At 41.8% G+C, this 17,328-nt stretch overlaps 1 protein-coding gene across 1 annotated transcript in view; it reads right to left on the minus strand.

Annotated features, from left to right (window-relative positions):
- Positions 1-17,328, minus strand: part of gfral (GDNF family receptor alpha like) — a 64,465-nt gene that overhangs the window by 6,059 nt on the left and 41,078 nt on the right. Inside the window, exon 8 of the mRNA XM_072549769.1 lies at positions 2,029-2,113. Within this exon, the coding sequence (XP_072405870.1) occupies positions 2,029-2,113 (85 nt within the window). The remainder of the gene's footprint in view (positions 1-2,028; positions 2,114-17,328) is intronic.

Genomic DNA, 17,328 nt, shown 5'->3' on the forward strand with positions numbered 1-17,328 from the left:
GCCTAGCCAGCGATGCCCTCTTCCCGTGAATGAATTTTTTAAAAAATCTATTTACTAAGGGAATGCATCTTCACAGATTTAATGTGCTTCCAGCAGACTGGCCAATATTTATTCCAGAACCAGATCATCTGTCATGGAGAAAAGGTTTGGAATGGCCTGCCTTTTGAATCACAGGAACTCTCAACCTTCTATTCTCCAGTAATAAAATCCTTCCATCCCCTCAATCATTGAGATTCCCCTCTTCTGTATCTTTTCAACAGCCAGCCCCATTAGCTGATTACTCACATGATCAATGAGGTGCTGGATTGCTGTCACAATCAGGTAACTTTATCAAGTAACTCACCCCATCTCTCAAATGCCTGTCCACCATCAAAAAGGTATAAGTCAGGAATACAGTGATGGAATACTATCCACTTGCCCTGGATCAGTACAGCTCCAAAATCTGCAGGAAACTTGACACTGTGCAAAACAAACTACCTATTTGATTGTCACCCCATATGCCACCTTCAACATTCATTTCCCTCAGCACCAACAGATTGTCATTGTTGTGTGTCACATATATGCCACATTATCATAATTCACCAAGGCTCCTCCTATCAAACCTTTCAAACCTGCAATCCTTACCGTATAGAGGGATGAAGGCAGCAGCTACACAGGAACAACACTTGCTGCAAGTTCCCTGCCAAGCCACACAGCACCCTGCTTTGGAATCATGCCACTATCATTCATTTTTACTGGGTTAAAATGCTGGCGTTCCCTCCCAAACAGCACTCAAGTGCCTCCTTACCCCAAAGACTGTAGCAGTTCAAGATGGCAGCTCAACACCAACTTGAACAGAGCAATTAGGGAGGGGCCCAGCCAGCAGCACCCACATGCCATGAGAAAATAAAGAACAGTGGCAATATCCTTTTACACTACATTTATTGGAACTATACATAGCATTTTAGGTGTAGAAGCATCAAAACCTTTTTTACAGTGACAGAACTATTTCACTGTTTAAGCTCACTATTAACCTTTTAACACACCCAAATAATTTGTTAATCTAAGTGCTACTTTTGGCATTTTCCCAGATGACCACCACCTTAACTAAATCAGTACTTCATATAATGCTCTGTCACTATCCATACCCTCATAATACTCAATCACTGCTCCTTACCCATCTGTTATATCAAAACAACAATAGAGATGAGGCACTAACTGCTGCTCACTAACTGCTGCTACCCGAGTCACTATCTGGAGTGTGGCCCAAAGTGTAGGGTTGGGTGAGGGGAGAGGGAGCTGTTGCATGGGGTTAAAGGCCCAGAATTCCTCTTGTGGAGGGAGTTAGCCTCATTACAGCAGGCAACCACAGAAGCTCCCCTCAAGTTGTTTTCCCAGGGTGCAGTTCTTGTCAGTGCATGGCAAGCAACATGTGATTACTGTTCAGACAAAGCATCAATGTTACTCGATGTTTGGCTCAATATTGAGCTCACAAATCCTGGATTTGGCATCATCAGAGCATCTCTTCTCATTTCAGCTTGAAATTTAGAAGGAAGAAAGTGGTATTGTGCTGATGACAGTGGCATGGCATTGTTACCTGCAGTAGCCCTCGGTTTCTTAGCTCACTGACTGGGATGTGACATGACGTGATCCTTACTCACGTGCTATTAGTGAGCATCAAACTCAGTGCCTACCAATCCAGTGGTATCTCATCTCACATTTGATATAACCAGCACCATAAAAACAAAGATGGCAGCCCTCGTCCAAACTATTTTTGAGGTAAAGTGACTCAGTCATGTTTATTTAATTGCAATTCTAACTTGACTCTGATTGATAGAAAAAGCTTCCTAACTGAGGCTGACCTAATCAAAGCTAATAGGAATTGTATTTCCATGGGTGACACATAAATCTGATGCTGAAATACTTTTAAACCAGCATTCCAACGAGAAAGGAGAGTCCATACTGTTTCACCCATACAACGGCCTCATTCCAATTTTCACTTTAGACAGAATAGCCTTTTCAGGCTACAGGCTGGCAATGGATCCTCACCTTGTCTTGCATAAGATGACAATAACGACAGCTCCAATGATGACTGTGACTCCACAGACATAAACAATGGCACATATCATTACACCTGAGGAAAAGAGACAGTTTTGTATTCCATTCATGGTAAAATACAAGATATACAGGGATTCGTTTATAGATATCAGATATTTTCATTGATTGTCATTACCTTTTGAGACAGTGTTCTTACTAAAATATTCTACCCTCTGATGCTAACAGAGGCTCTTACATGGATCCAGATAAGCATCATTAGTGAAATAAGGACTCAATTTAAAAACTGAAAGAACTGCGGATGCTGGAAATCAGAAATAAAAACAAAACTGAAATTACTGGAAGGCTCAGCAGGTCTAGCAGCATCTGTGGAGAGAAATCAGAGCCAATATTTCAGAGTTAGTGACCCCTCGTCAAAAACATATCGATTTATATTGTGTAGCATTTCACCAACGACTTACCTTTCATTCTTTGAGGCTAGTTTCAGCAATGACTTGTGGAAATATCATTTAGACTTCAACATGTGAGATACCATTCATTGCATTCATATAAAGAGTTTTTAATTTTCATTATGAGGCTGAGATAATAAAGTTAGCATTAATTCAAGGAAACATATTATCATCCAGTAATGTGAAAGCTGCCTGTGCTCAATGGCCTCTCAGCCCCTTGGTCTGGCAGTAATGAAGGCTGTGGAACTGTCTGTTACTTCTGCATTCTGAATAGGTATTATATGCTGCCACCTCTTGACCTTTTTCCAGTTACCTTCAGGCAACACAATCCACTTAAAGCAAGCGTGCTTTATAAAGATAATAAATTGTCAGAAAAATAATGATCTAAATGGTAGTAAAACTGAAAGGAAGATGGAACAATATTAGCTTCAAAGTAAAAAGCACTTTGATTTATCTTGGGCATGTTTTAATTCTGTATATTTAAGACTGCTGTCTTTAACAAAGACTCCCTTCTCTTAAGTGATAGAGATTGGGCAGCATGCCATTGAGTCAGTTTATTTCATAGTTTGCAGACTTGTGCGAAAATAACAAACACCTGGTTTAACTTTTTCTAACCCCCTCTCAAGAGCTTCTGATGGGCTTTCTTTTTCATTATAGCTTTTCATTACACTTCCATATGCAGTTAATAATCAAATGCTAATTAAAGGGATGATAGTTGCAACAAACTGAGGTTAATTCTGTAAAAAGTGTACCCTCGGTTTGCAACAAAATAGATCTCAGATGCAAACAGCCAGGTTTTGTGTCGAAAGCATTTTTCTCGTTTAGGGATGAAGGGAAAATGTTTAAACTGTTATAATCAACTGAATACAAGCTATTATCATAGTATGCCCCTACTTTTATTTTCAACAATCATTAAGGAACGTTTCCAGAAATTGGAGTATGTTGTTTTCATTGAAAAGCATACTGTGGTAAGTATTTAATTGTCACTTCACTGTGGTAATATTTAAACATTGAAACTTCAAGTCACTTCAAGTGACTTGCATTTATACTGACTTTGTTTGACTAAACTGATAAACACAGCGCTACCCTGTGGAGAAAGCTAATTAAAAAAACATTCTCTCCTGGGATGTGTGTGTCATTGGTAAGGCTGGCATTCATTACCCATCTGTCATTATCCCTGAATCGAGTAACTTGCTGGGACATTTGAGAGAGTAGTTTAGAGCAAACTTACATAACTGTGGGCCTGGAGTCAAGTGTAAGGACAGATTTTGTTCCCTAAAGGACATTTGTGAACCAGACAAGTTTTGAATGACAATCGATGATAGTTTCAAGGTCACTATTCAATTACAGATTTCTTTATTAATTTGGTTAATTTAGTAGTTAAATTTCATATCCACCAATTGCCATTGTAGGACACGCATCCAAACAAATTCTCTTGACGTGTGTAATGCTAGTCCACTGATATAACCACATATCACTATCTCTCCCCTTGACATTTGCTTTGCTTTCACATCAATGTTTGTTTTCAAGGGATATTGATTGATAAATAACATTATTATTTCCTTTTATGGTTGTAAGGGCTGGGTAAGTTTAAGAAAAAGTACTTGATCTTGGCAGTCGCTAGTGCACAGAAATACATTATGTAAGCCTTAAGGCTAAGAGATGTCGTGTACTTGGTTTTAGATTAAACAGCCCAGTCTTGTAACTGAGTGATCTGCGAATGTGTCAGAGTGTTGGCTTTAAAATAGAGGTTCACTGATCTCTGAAATCTCATTCTGAACTTTTTCTTTAGAAGTGACTCACGGAATTGATCATGCATACAACTTTGTTCGGTATTGGAGAGTTGACATTTACAGCACTGACCTTTCAGGTTAGAGATTAAAGAGATTCCTGTCTGTCCACTCTGGTGGATGTGCTACCTCTTACAGCACATTTTGAAAATGAACAGCAGAGCTACCTGGTATCCTGTCCAATATTTATCCCTTCAACTAATATTGCTAAAACACATTGCCCAGTCATAGAAATGCATTTCATACATTGCTGCTTGTAGGACTTTGCTGCCTAAAAATTAAATGTCAAGTTCCGTCTTCATAACTATGTTTAGATTAGATTAGATTACTTTCAGTGTGGAAACAGGCCCTTCGGCCCAACAAGTCCACACTGACATTGCAACATAAGCATTGCAACAATAGTCACTGTTTGTGAACTGCTTTGGTCATGAAACACAATACATGAAAGCAAACTCTTTTCTTTCTCTCATTCTGTTTCATGCCTTTACTATCACCATTCCTGTTTGAAGTGACTCGGAATATTGAACTGCAGCTTCTGTTGGTTTGTGTGTTCCACGTAGTGCAGGGGCTTCAAGAAAATGGAGTTAAGGCCACAATCCAATCAGCTATGATCTTATACAATGGCAGAGCTGGCTCAAATGGCTTACTTCTGCTTCACATCTGCACATTTTTACATAGTCATGAAAGCTTGGTAGCTTTCCGACTGCTACAAGTAGCAGGAGAATCGACGTTTTGGGCATAAGACCTTCATCCTGATTTGCTGTGCTTTTCCAGCACTACACTCTTAACTCTGATCTCCAGCATCTGCAGACCTCACTTCCTCCTAGTTGACTGAGATTTGAGACACAAGAATACCATGGTGGCTCAGTGGTTAGTACTGCTGCCTAACTACAGCAAGGAGCTGGGTTTCATCCTAGTCTCAGGTGACTGTGTGGAGTTTTCATGTTTTGCTGGTGTTTCCTCCCACAATTTAAAGACGTGCAGGTTAGGTGGATTAGCCATGAGAAATGCAGGGTGACAGGGATAGGTTAGTGGGTGTGGTGATCTTCAGAGGATTGGTGTGGACCCAATGGCCCGAATGGCCTGTTTCCACACTGGACGGATTCATTGATTTATTGAATGGTAGGGGAATACAACAATGAGCACTTAGGTTTATGTGATACTTTCAAAATAATAAAACATCTGAGCCACATAAGATGGTATGAGGTCAGGTGACCTCAAGCTTGGTCAATGAGTCAGATTGTAAGAAGTGTCTTCAAGGAGGATAGTGAGGGGTTGTGTCAGAATAATGTGTAAACAGCAGCAGAAAAAAAGACAGCAAGATAAAGTCCTTTGTTTTGTATGAATTTGAACTGAACTGAATGCTAAAGCAAGATTGGCCTCTGGCTCCATATTTATCCACCGCCCAAGACCTTCCAGGCAGGACTGCACTATCCTAAGAGACTTTTGAAACTGTCTTAATCTGACCAGTTATCTTTCTTGCTGTTTTGTTCCAGCAGAAATTGCATGTAATGGTAAGGCTGTAACTAACAGGAATATTGAGAACAGGCTTCATTGTACGGTTAGCACATTGCAACTGGTTGCAAGTGATATGGTTTTCTGCAATAAGCTGTTACAGGCAGAGAAGAGAACTTTAAAATGCCTCATTATTGTTCAACAGCTAAGCTGATTTTTCCTTCTACATTTAAACTTGGCTCAAGTTATCCTTTGGGTACATGTGTGCATTCTGTTATTCAAGCAATACAGGATATAGAAATACTAGGATTTGGTTTCAGGTCTTTGGCTTTGAATTTTGCTTCAGATGTGGTCTGGGTGGTCAGATTCAAATGCTTCATGTTTCTGATTTTAATGATCTGAAATTTTGGCTTTGGAGAGTTGAACCAATTTACAAAACATGTTTAGGATTAGAAATTGGCTTTAGACTGTACAAAATGGCCCGAAGCTGCTCATCTGTAATAAGGGGTGACGAATGAGAGGATGGCCATTCTGTTTAGAAAAGCATTAGCAATAGATTCCATTCACACATGCCATTTTTAGCATTGAAGGAAAAAAATAACTGTTTTGTAGAAGCCATATGGAAAATAAACAGCAAGAAAAATGAGAGATTATGTGATGTGCTAAGTCAAGGTGAGGGAATTCTCGACTGACTGTGAACTTCAGGATGGTGAAGAGATGGGGAAAAGTGAAATGAAAGAAGAATTTGAATACAAAGATGAGTATTTTAAAACTGAGAAGTTGAGCAGGAAACAGAGTAATAAAACGTGGGTGGAAGAAAACAATGTTAATATTGTTTCTAAAGAATTATTCCTGAGTTGTGGGTGTCACTGGCTTGGCCAGCAGTTATTGCCCAGAGGACAGTTCAGAGTTAATCACATTGCTGTGGATCTAGAGTCACATGTAGGCCAGACCAGATAAGGTCAGCCAATGATTCCCTGAAGGACGTTAGTGGCCCAGATGGGTTTTTCCTGACAATTGACAGTAGTCTCATGGTGGCATCCGACTCTTCATTCCAGGTTTTTATCAAGTTCAAATTCTACCTTTTAAAAATTCTTTCATGGAATTCATGGCCAGCATTTATTACCCATCCCTAATTATCCAGAGAGCATTTAAGAGTCAACCACATTGCTGGGAGTCTGGATTCATATATAATTCAGACAGGGGCAGCTTTCTTCCCTACAGGCATTGGTGAACGAGATGGCTTTTTTCCCAAAAATTGACATGGGTTAGATGATCACCATTAGACTCTTAATTCTAGATTTTTGAATTTGAATTCCACCATCTGCCATGGTAGGATTCAACCCCAACTCTCTCGAATGTTACCTGGGTCTCTGGATTAATAGTTTACTCACAGTACCACAAAGCCATTGATTGGAAACTAGGTGCTGCAATCAAATCCAATTTAACGGTGCAAATAAAATTAGTCCTAATGAAACACAATTTGCCGTCATAACATTCCAACCAACCATGTATCATTATTAAGGTCCATCCACCATTTTGCATTTTAAATGAGCTCACTCACTAGAAGCACCAACCTTCAGCTGCCGCTATTAAGCTTAAGGAAGGCACTAAAGGCAACAAAGCAAACCAAACTCTATGACTTAGACAGTCACTCAATTATTCTTCTGATTATTGTTTGTGTAAAAGGAAAGCATTTCTCCATGGTTTAATGCGATTCAAATTGGCCAAGAAGATTCAAAGGTTGCAATCTCTAAATTGCAACATGTTGACAACATTCTAGCCTTCCAGTAAAGATTTATCTTCAGAAAACTATGTCCATCAGAGGGTTTATTGCAGTCAGTACATATCCAACTGCTGATTACAGGATGGTGTCGAATTGCCTTTACTCTTCAGGCTAACTGTGTTGGTTCTTCGCAGATTCTATGAAATTCAATTCTTCAGTGTTTTCTCCCTGTCCCTTTTCCCTCACGTGAACTGTGTGGGTTTGAGATTTCTGGTCACTTCTTCCATCAATGAAGCATTTGAAACAAAAATAACATTGCAATTTTTCAGCTCAGTAATGTTCTGTGACATGTAAAAATAACCTGTTCCTCATTTGCCGCATTGGCACAACCTGATCTCGCCGCAGAAATAAACAGTGTTGCCATTGCCAGGATGTTTCCCCAGTCTGAGATTCTTCTCCAGCAAATGTCAGCTTGTTTCTGGCCCGTAGGGAAGTTTCCTTAGCCTCGCTGGTCTCTCTCTAACACATGGCCACCAAATGTTTTCAGGCTAACAATTCAGATTTCTTCGCAACATTGCTTGCTATGAGGTAACATAAATGTGTCAAAATATTTGACAAAAGTATTCAAAATTATGAAAAGATGGGGTAACATGCCTGAGGAGAAGCTGTTTCTAGTAGCTCTAAGATCTAGTCTGAGCGACTACAGATACAAGCTTAAATGTAAGAGATTCAGGACAAGGGAAATCTCTTTTCACACTTTGTAAGCTGTGAAATTCACTTCCAAATTTGTTAATGATGTAAGAAACCATGACAAAGTTCACAATGGGACTGATCACTATGTAACTCCATTTTCATTAAAGGCTGTTACATTTTTTTAAACACCTTTCCTTGATTTGAGTTCCTTTGACAGCCTGAAATTTGATGATTTGCTTCAGCAACTGAAGTAAAGTTTAGAAATAGTGAAGAAGGCGTTTGGTATTCTTTCCTTTATTGGTCAGAGTAGTGAGTACAGGAATTGGGGGGGTCATGTTGCTGCTGTACAGAACATTGGTTACAGGGGAAAGATATAAAAGAGTCCAAAGGGGCAACTTTTTCACGCAGAGGGTGGTGCGTGTGTGAAATGGGCTGCTAGAGGAAGTGGCAGAGGCTAGTACAATTGCAATATTTAAAACACATCTGGTTGGGTATATGGATAGGAAGGGATTGGAGGGATATGGACTGGGTGCTGGCAGGTGGGACTAGATTGGGTTGGGATATCTGGTCGGCATGGACGGCTTGGACCGAAGGGTCTGTTCCCATGCTATACATCTTTATGACTGTATGACTCTAAATAATGTGTGGAAACCTACTGACATGTTGGGGGTCTCCTCAGAGCAGCTGGAGAGACTTGGTGCTGACTCTTTAACCCAAAGCTTGCTGACTGGGGTCAGATGTCCTACTCAGTGAGAGCTGCCACTCAGTCAGACAGAAACCAGCAGCTCTCACACTCAGCCAGAGGAATAGGATGGCTACTGTCAGAAGGAACTCCAGAATCAGAGAGGACCAAGGTGACATTTGTATGGGTGGGGCAGTGGGGGTCATTTCTGGAGTTTGGGATTGCAGGGAGAGGGTCGAGAGTGTAGTACTGTAAAAGCACTGCAGGTCAGGCAACATCTGAGGAGTAGGAGAATCGACGTTTCAAGGGCTTTTGCCCAAAACATCGATTCTCCTGCTCCTCAGATGCTGCCTGACCTGTTGTGCTTTTCCAGCATCACACTTACAACTCTAATTTCCAGCATCTGTAGTCCTCACTTTCTCCATTGTAGGGAGAGGGGTCAGGCGAGGAGAGAGATAAGGTCAAGTGGGTGACTATCATGGGCAAGCCCCTGCCATATTTCCAGTCTTTTGACTGGGAATACATCCCAACTCCCCCCACCCACAGGTCTGCTGCATGGCAACAAACTCACCTGCACCTGGGTTAATGCCAGAGGCCATGAGCTCAGGCCTTCACAATGGTCCTTGAAGCCACTTAAAAGCCTGAATTAGTGGTGAGCCAGACTGACTGTGGACCTTTCTGCCCACTTGATTTGAATTCCAGTGGAGGCAGGGCGGTGCTGGAGTTTAGGAATACCATCCCATCCCACCCAATTAATTGGCCATCCCACCTCCAATTCTCAAATTTCTGAAATCACATGTTGATTTCTTCCCTTCACTTCCCCAGGTCGGCACTGAGCGTTTTTTGGGTGGAACCATTTTTTTTTGACTTTTGTTCCTCACATCCTCTCCAAACCCGGGAAGTGTTGTGGAGTTTTCTTAATTGGGGAGGATCACAGACCCAATTTCAGTTTGAATGCATTCACAGCACTGATCCTATGTGCTACATCTCCCTGCAGTTCAAAGTTCATTCAGTTTTGATATTACGTCTGTTAGGATTCTGAAATTGAGCGAACTTCAATTGTCTCTCAGCTCAGTGCGCACTTCATTCCTCAATTCGTGAAAAGAGACGATTTCAGGCTTCTAGAAATCTTTGCAGGACCTTCCCTCTACTTCACCACCTCACATTATCATGGAGGATTAGTTCAATGAGTTGCCAAGGAAAGGATTTAAACTAGCAGTGCTGAAGGGCTCTTGATCAAATCAAGTTTACAATCTTAACAATAACTTTCATTGCATGAGAAAAGTTCATGGCCTTACTTGCTACTGCTTACTGATGGATCACACAATGGTCAATGACAACATTGAAAATAGGATCATTTCTGGAAAATGCAGCAAAGCCTTTGTTTGCATTAAGCAAAGCCAGTGGACCATCAGTGAAATGGAAACAAGTTTCTTGATTGGAATGCTTATCTCAGGCATGTACCTTTTCAAGTTGTTCTGGATATCCTCACCCTTTGCACCATCTTTAAGGGGCATAAGGGTCACAAAGTCCTCTTTAGTTGTTATGTCTTGAAAAACCATAAGCACAATGGCCTGGGCTATGTTGGTCATGTTGAAGGCTTCATCAAATCGTAATGAGAAGCTTTCACAGTCCTCAAGTCCTGCTGTAGTTGTAAAAGACATCTTTGGGTAAAAATTCCACTTGTCTTCCTATTGTCTAAACACCAAGTGACACACTCTGGTTGCTGTTATTATTTCTCCTTTGTTTTTTCATAGTTTTGACATCTGTAAATGGCCTACCTCTTCTTTTGAAACTGGTTTTCGACTCCCCTCTATACACAGCACTCTTGATGTAATCCAGGGCATGCATTCTTCCTGCTTTTGTCCTGCCGAGCCCTGTAAGAATTCTGTGTTTCAATAAGATCACGTCTCATTCTTTTAAACTTTAGTGAACACAGGCCCATTTTCCTTAATGTCTCCTCTCTCGACAAGCTGTCATCCCAAGAGTCTGTTTGATGAACTTTTGTTGCATTCCCTCTATGACAAGCACAACATCCCTTAGGTACGACACGACTGTGAATGCAGCCTGACCATGATTCGATACAGTTGCATTGACAATTTCATTGCCCTGAAAGATGAATTCTGTTTCTCTCTCCACTGATGCTGTCAGACCCACTGTGACTTTTCATTGGTTTCTGTATATTCACAGTATTTCACTTGCATGCCAATGAATATCATCTGCTTAGAGTATTGTTGGTGTTCTTACTCAGTGGGAGAGAGAGATAGCTTCTGATTCTATTTAAACAGCAAAAATGCTGTTTGGGATTTGGAGACAATTTAATTGTGGTTTACACCCTCCCACTTAAACTTCCATGTCCAAGGTACTCACAAACTTTGACTTGAAGCTTCAATTTCAAGTGGTAAGTGACATCTAAAGTGCATGGCTGTCATCTTGATGAACTCTAATGATAGGTATCAGTAGTTTTCATTTGGCATTGCATGTGCATTATTTCCAAAGCTGAGAATCTGGATAAAATTGTTAAGTAATAAAATAGTGCATGCGAGGTACAATATGATTCTTGACAATTTTTTTTGGCAATTGTATCTTGTCTCTGAGCATTCCTTGGAGCATCAAACCATCTGCAGTTGAAATTGTGTGAAATTGGCCTGGAATTGTGTGTTTATGGTTCTCTGTGATCTGTAATTTTGTACAATGAACACTGACCATATTATTTCACAATTGCTGATTAAACTTTCAGTGATTATAGGCCAAATTTTAAATTTAGTGATGGTGGCAAACTTCACCTCAATGGCATTTGAAGTTGCCTGGTGTTTCAGGCAGGTGGTTAATCCACCACCAACCGAAGGAAAAGACCAAAGTCTCAAGGCCGAATCTTACTGTATGGTTAAGTGTCATTTTTGTTGCATTTTGTGGAGGGTTTTTCTCTGTCCAGTCCAGGGGGTCTTCATGAGCAATCATGCCAATCTCACCTCAGTAACTGTGTTCCATTGGCACCCCACTTGTCCTATCTCCCATTCACTGTGGGTGGAAGGTCCTGCACGAATATCCCAGGATTCCTGGTACTGGCTCTCAAGATGGCAGCAGAGTAGGATGCTTTGGTTGGAGCTCCTCTGTTCGGCAGTCCCATTCTCTTTTCCTTCTCTTTTTCTCCTGTGCATAGCTTTTCTTCAAACTCCCCCCACCCTGCCATACCTGGAGCGTGGAGTCAAGGAGTGGGGTGAGCATGATGTGTCCCGTGGCAGAGCAGAGTGAGCACAGACTGAGTACAACGGCAGGGTCAGCGCGGGCTGAGTTCTGCAGGGGAACAGAGTGAGCATGGGCTAAGTCCCATGGCAGAGCGAACATGGGATGAGTTCTGCCCGGGAACAGCAATTCCCTGAGTGGTGGCAGAGTGAGTCCTGGATATAGGCTGGCATGTGGAAGCAATATAGCCTTATGCTCTGGAGCCTGTGGGCACAGACAGGAACTGAAGCGCTTACAGTCACTTATCATCTGGACTCCTTCACTGTTTCATGCTAACCTATATTCTTTCTTATTCTGTAACAACACTTTTTTTATACTCTGCAAGATTTCTGCCTAAGTACTTTACATAAGATGGCACCATTAAAGGCAGCCATTATAAAAACCTTTCACTGTACTCCTGTATTTCTCTACTGGAGTACATGTGACAATAAAAGAATATTCTATGTTTGAATCCCAGCCCCACATTACCCAAAAAAGACAGCATTTTACATAAGAGCAGGGTGCAGAATTCTTACAGGTCAGGGTGAGAGGGAATCAACTCAATGCCCATGTGCAGCTTCTGAGACCCTGGATTCACTTTGTATTTTGTGGGCCACAGCTGCTACTTTTAAGGTCACCTGGATTATTTCTGCTTCACTGAGATGTCCATCTTCAACCTGCAATGAGCAGTGACATGGCTGAGAGTGCTCGTGAGCAGCATTTGTCCCCCACACAGTTGGACCCTGCATACATTTCCCATACACCATGCTGTGATTACAGATGACTCCGATGTGCTGTGAAAATGTCTGATTGATGCGATTGCTCCTTTTCGGGCCTCCAGTTCCTCACAGATGGAGCCTGTGTGTGTTGGGACAGGAATGAGTGACTCCCTCCCGCCACTCTGGATGTGGTCTTTGTTTTCCATTGACAGTTTGCATTTTGGGGTCGAGTGAATCTGGAAGGCAACACTTGGCAGCGGGAGTCCTAGGCTCAGCCTGCTCATCAGGGGCCCCCGAATTGCTATGTCCCTTTCTTCCTGGCACTCCCTGTACCGCCCATCAGTACCGATCCCCCACAAGTTCTCACACTTCATCTGGAATTATGGCTGCAACGTTGATCCCTATCCCTGAGGCCCCTCCCTACAGTTTAGTCTTTCCCAGCATCATGCTGCAAACTCTTCCCCTGCCCCACTCCTTGCCCCCCACCCCTGTCACTGAGGCTGTTGTGGTGCTGTCCACCTGTAACACTGCCTCCCACAGTATTCCTCCAATGTACTAGTGTCTTTGTCCATTACATTTCCAAAGTCCCCCTTCACCATCCTTATCCCTGTGCATCCCAAGTTGCTGCCTCCAATTGCAGCATTGAATTTCCCCACTTCCTCCAAGTGGTGGACTGATCCTGCCAAAGCTCCTGCTCTGAGATTACACAATGCCCTTGACTATCTGTACCAGGACACCCTGCCTGATGACAGGCCCCCCTCAACTTGTCTGAGGACCCCCCCTTCAACTTTGAGACATGGCCATTTGGCTGATGCACAAGCACTGTGTTTGCGGGGCATATGTAGGTGCCTGGTGAAGGTGTGAGATTGATTCATCACGGCACCATACTGTAACGTCCATCTCTTGACTGATGGCAACTGCTGTGCCTGAGCTAACAGCACGCCAAGACATAAGTACTGTGAACCTTTAAAGAGTCGCTGAGGGGATGGGCCAAAAGACAAGACAAGGCAGGGCAGGGATACTGTGAATATCAAAAGAGGTCCATAGTGAGTGAGTACGCAGTCCCGAGATGCTACCTTGTCCAATTGATGAGATCGGTGCCCATTCTGCACCCAAAGTACCCTAGCAGCAGCACAGTGATGAAAGGCACTTGTGTGCCTAAAGTGTAGTGTGGCAATGCTGAACCTTAGTGTAGGTGGATCTGAGGTGTGCCATGACATTGCAGTCATCTGGTAGATGTCAGATGCCAAGGTCTGTGGATAATGGTGCACGTAGGTGCTGCCCATGGAGCATGCCTGAAGAAGTTAGTGTTGTGTATCCAAGATGGAAGTCTGGATGAGCAACTAGTGAGCTGGAGTCTCCAAATAACTCTCATGTCAGTAATTGTCACCATTTAGTTTCTATCCAGCAGGTGGGGAATGGGAAAGAGTATAGTAATGAGATGATATTAAACAATAAGGAGATGTTAATGCAAGCTAATGCCTTCAGATAGGCATCATGCTGGTGACTATCAAGAAACTCATCTGACTGTTCAACACTTGGTGCCACATGGTACTTTTTGTTTTTGACACACCTGATTTCTCCAATTATGGCCCGTGTCGTTCAAGAGCTGGGAAGATTCTGCCTTCAGACTAATGACATGATGTTGATCAAGAAGAGATGACTGAAGGTATGGTTGGAGAAATATGTTTTAAGAATATGAATATCAGTAAAGATCGTGGGAGGTAGGTCTTGTCTTTAAATTCAGGACTACTGAGGATTTTGTCCCAGTTACACAAGTGGTGTCACAAAAAAAAAGTGTAAACTGGATTTCAGGTTAGAAGAGGCTGCAAATGAGGTATTGAAAGGGAAACAGGTTGGTATTAGTCTTGCCCGTGATATGTTACAAGAACCCTCTGTTCTGTCTGTTGATTGATGCTGCACAGCAGACAGGATCAAAAGTATCGGTGTCATAGTGGCAAAGAAAGTGGGCTGAATATCTCCGGGCCCTGCTGTCGTGGCTTTGTAGGGACCATGATCAGGCCGGTTCCCTAATGCATTCCCATTGCCAGGACATATTCCAGAGAAACAGATCGAATATTCCAGTCCTGCAGGGTTGCAGCTAATGTAAGGAACTTAGGCCCCAACTGGGGATGATTTAACAGCTGCCAGTGTGCCCCCTGGCTGTGTATGGAAGCTGCCAGCTCAGTAAAAAGCTCAGTGGCAGGTTGAGGTCTAACGTTTTTAGCTGGATCCTTTGACCAGGACAATTTCAATACTCTGATTAGAGCAGAAACCAGATGCAAAGTGATAGAGTAAGAGAGCTAGGTTGGTAGAAATCCCATAAATTACATCATGGCCAATATGGTTTCTGGCCGCGTATATTCTGCTGGTGTCTGACGAGGCAGGATTATGCAGGATTGGTGCACAGTCACACATGTTTACGACCTGTAGGGTTGGGAGATCCGGTCACTTCCCAGAGGCTGCTTATCAGTGCAGGAAGAATGACGAACAACAAGCTCAGACACAAAGAAAAATCAACACAACACATTGTGGGGGTGGAAGTGGAGTTAATTAAGATGATGTTTGAGTGGCAAGCAGCAGCAATCTGAGCATCACCAATCTTAGTGATGTCCCTGTATACTACCTGCCCCACTGGATGATCAGGCCTCCTCTTGTATTACTTTAGATGTGATACTATCACATTTCTAATTCAACATGGTCAATGTCCTCAGAGAGGAAAATACTGGAGATCATGTCATGGTTGGAAATGAAACCAGCATTGAGTGTATGAAATAGCAACAGATTTGAATGGGAGAGTTGCAAATTATCAAGGGAGCTGTTGGCAATGTCAGTTAACCATCAGCCATGGTAAAACATTTACCAAATTAGTCATTGGGTTTTGAGTTGACTCAGGACTAAGGTGGGTTTCATGACAAAAATAAGCCAAGTGTTGTTATAGAGGGTGGAAGTTTGAACACATGCATCAACAGGTTGAAGAATAACTTCTTCCCTACCCTTATTAGACTGATAAATAGACTCTCTGACTTCAAATAATGTTGATCTTGTTAATGTTGATCTTGCTTCATCCACCTCTTTGCAGTGTAACCTGTATGCCTCACTGTTTAAGCATGCTCTGATCTGTATGTTCTTGTATGCAAAGATCTGCCTGTTCTGTTCGCAAACAAAGCTTTTCTCTGTACTTAGGTACACGTGGCTACAATAAATCAAATCAAATCAAATCGTGGATTGAGTAGTCAGGAGGAGACCAGCTTGGTTAAAGGGAGCAAACTTATTGTTAATCTACGCATGTTAGGGGAATAATGGATCCAACAAGATGGGACATACAGAATGCCAGCTGTTGCAATGCTCACTATTTTATCACTGAAACTGACTGATATAAAATAGACTGATTTTCATAATCCAGTACATATCCATCACATTTTAGCTGTTGCGCCATCAACTGCCATAGTTAGTGTCAATCTTTTCATGTGGAATTTTTCTGATCTGTTGCCTGAATCTTTCAAGCAGTTTCAATGACCCCTAAACCACCCCCAGAGTTTGCTAACGGATCCGATGATCTGGATCTGTTTACTTGGATCATTTCCTCACTAGGAGACTTGAGGAGGACCTTAAGGGGATAAGACGGATTAGCAACTAATATCACAACCTGTATTCCAGACCCCAGGCTATTTGTGAGAGCCACATGGAAACAGCTACATTTTTTTAAAAAGAAATCTGGAGCGATTTCTGAGTTGCAATCTCCCCGAGGAGGTTCAAGTTAACAGATATAAATTTCTCTAGTGGTTTATGACATGATTCGAACCTCACAATGAGATTACAATCATGTAATCATTTCCATATATCCATTATTCTATGTCCACTGCAAATGTAAGATAGCAAATTGCTAACTATCACTCTGCTTATAAATGTATTAAATCAATGAGACAAGACAACTGTTAATGGCATTATAGATTGCTGCATTGGTTCTGCAAATGGCCTTGTAACTTAATAAAAATAAAGACTCAAATACATTTATTTATTGCCAATGTATTTTAAATTATTTGTGTGCAATATAATGTTTCCTATTTTAATCTGACTTTCTTGTTTTTGTCTAACGGTCAGTCAATACTGGGGAAATCGCACTATGACACTAGCATTCTCTCTTCTAAAATGGAATATTGGCCCAGAAATTCAGTTGTAAAGTTGTTCTGCAGGGGTGAACAGCAATTTATGATCCTCAATATGGAAATTTTTAAAAAGTACATCGACACTTGGGGCTGTGTCCCCTGCCACATTGATAGAGGAGGCTGTGCTGCACTCTGACATTTACTTAATTTGTAGATCTTCATGCTCTTGCTTTGCACTTGTTTTGTGTCCATCTGCTGACCTCACACTGTGCCTTAACCAGCACTTTGACCCCTCACCAGACTATGTAATGTAAGTGGGCTGCTTTTTATTTTAGTTTGAGGTCACTGTTTGATTTCTAGAATTTTTTTGTGGCATTCCCGCAAAATTCGCTTGGTTGCACAGTGAGAAAGAATTTTGTTTTTAAATGCACCTGCACTGTTGCTCT

Source organism: Chiloscyllium punctatum, chromosome 3 (genome assembly GCF_047496795.1).
Source record: "Chiloscyllium punctatum isolate Juve2018m chromosome 3, sChiPun1.3, whole genome shotgun sequence".
NCBI classification, from domain to species: Eukaryota; Metazoa; Chordata; class Chondrichthyes; order Orectolobiformes; family Hemiscylliidae; genus Chiloscyllium; species Chiloscyllium punctatum.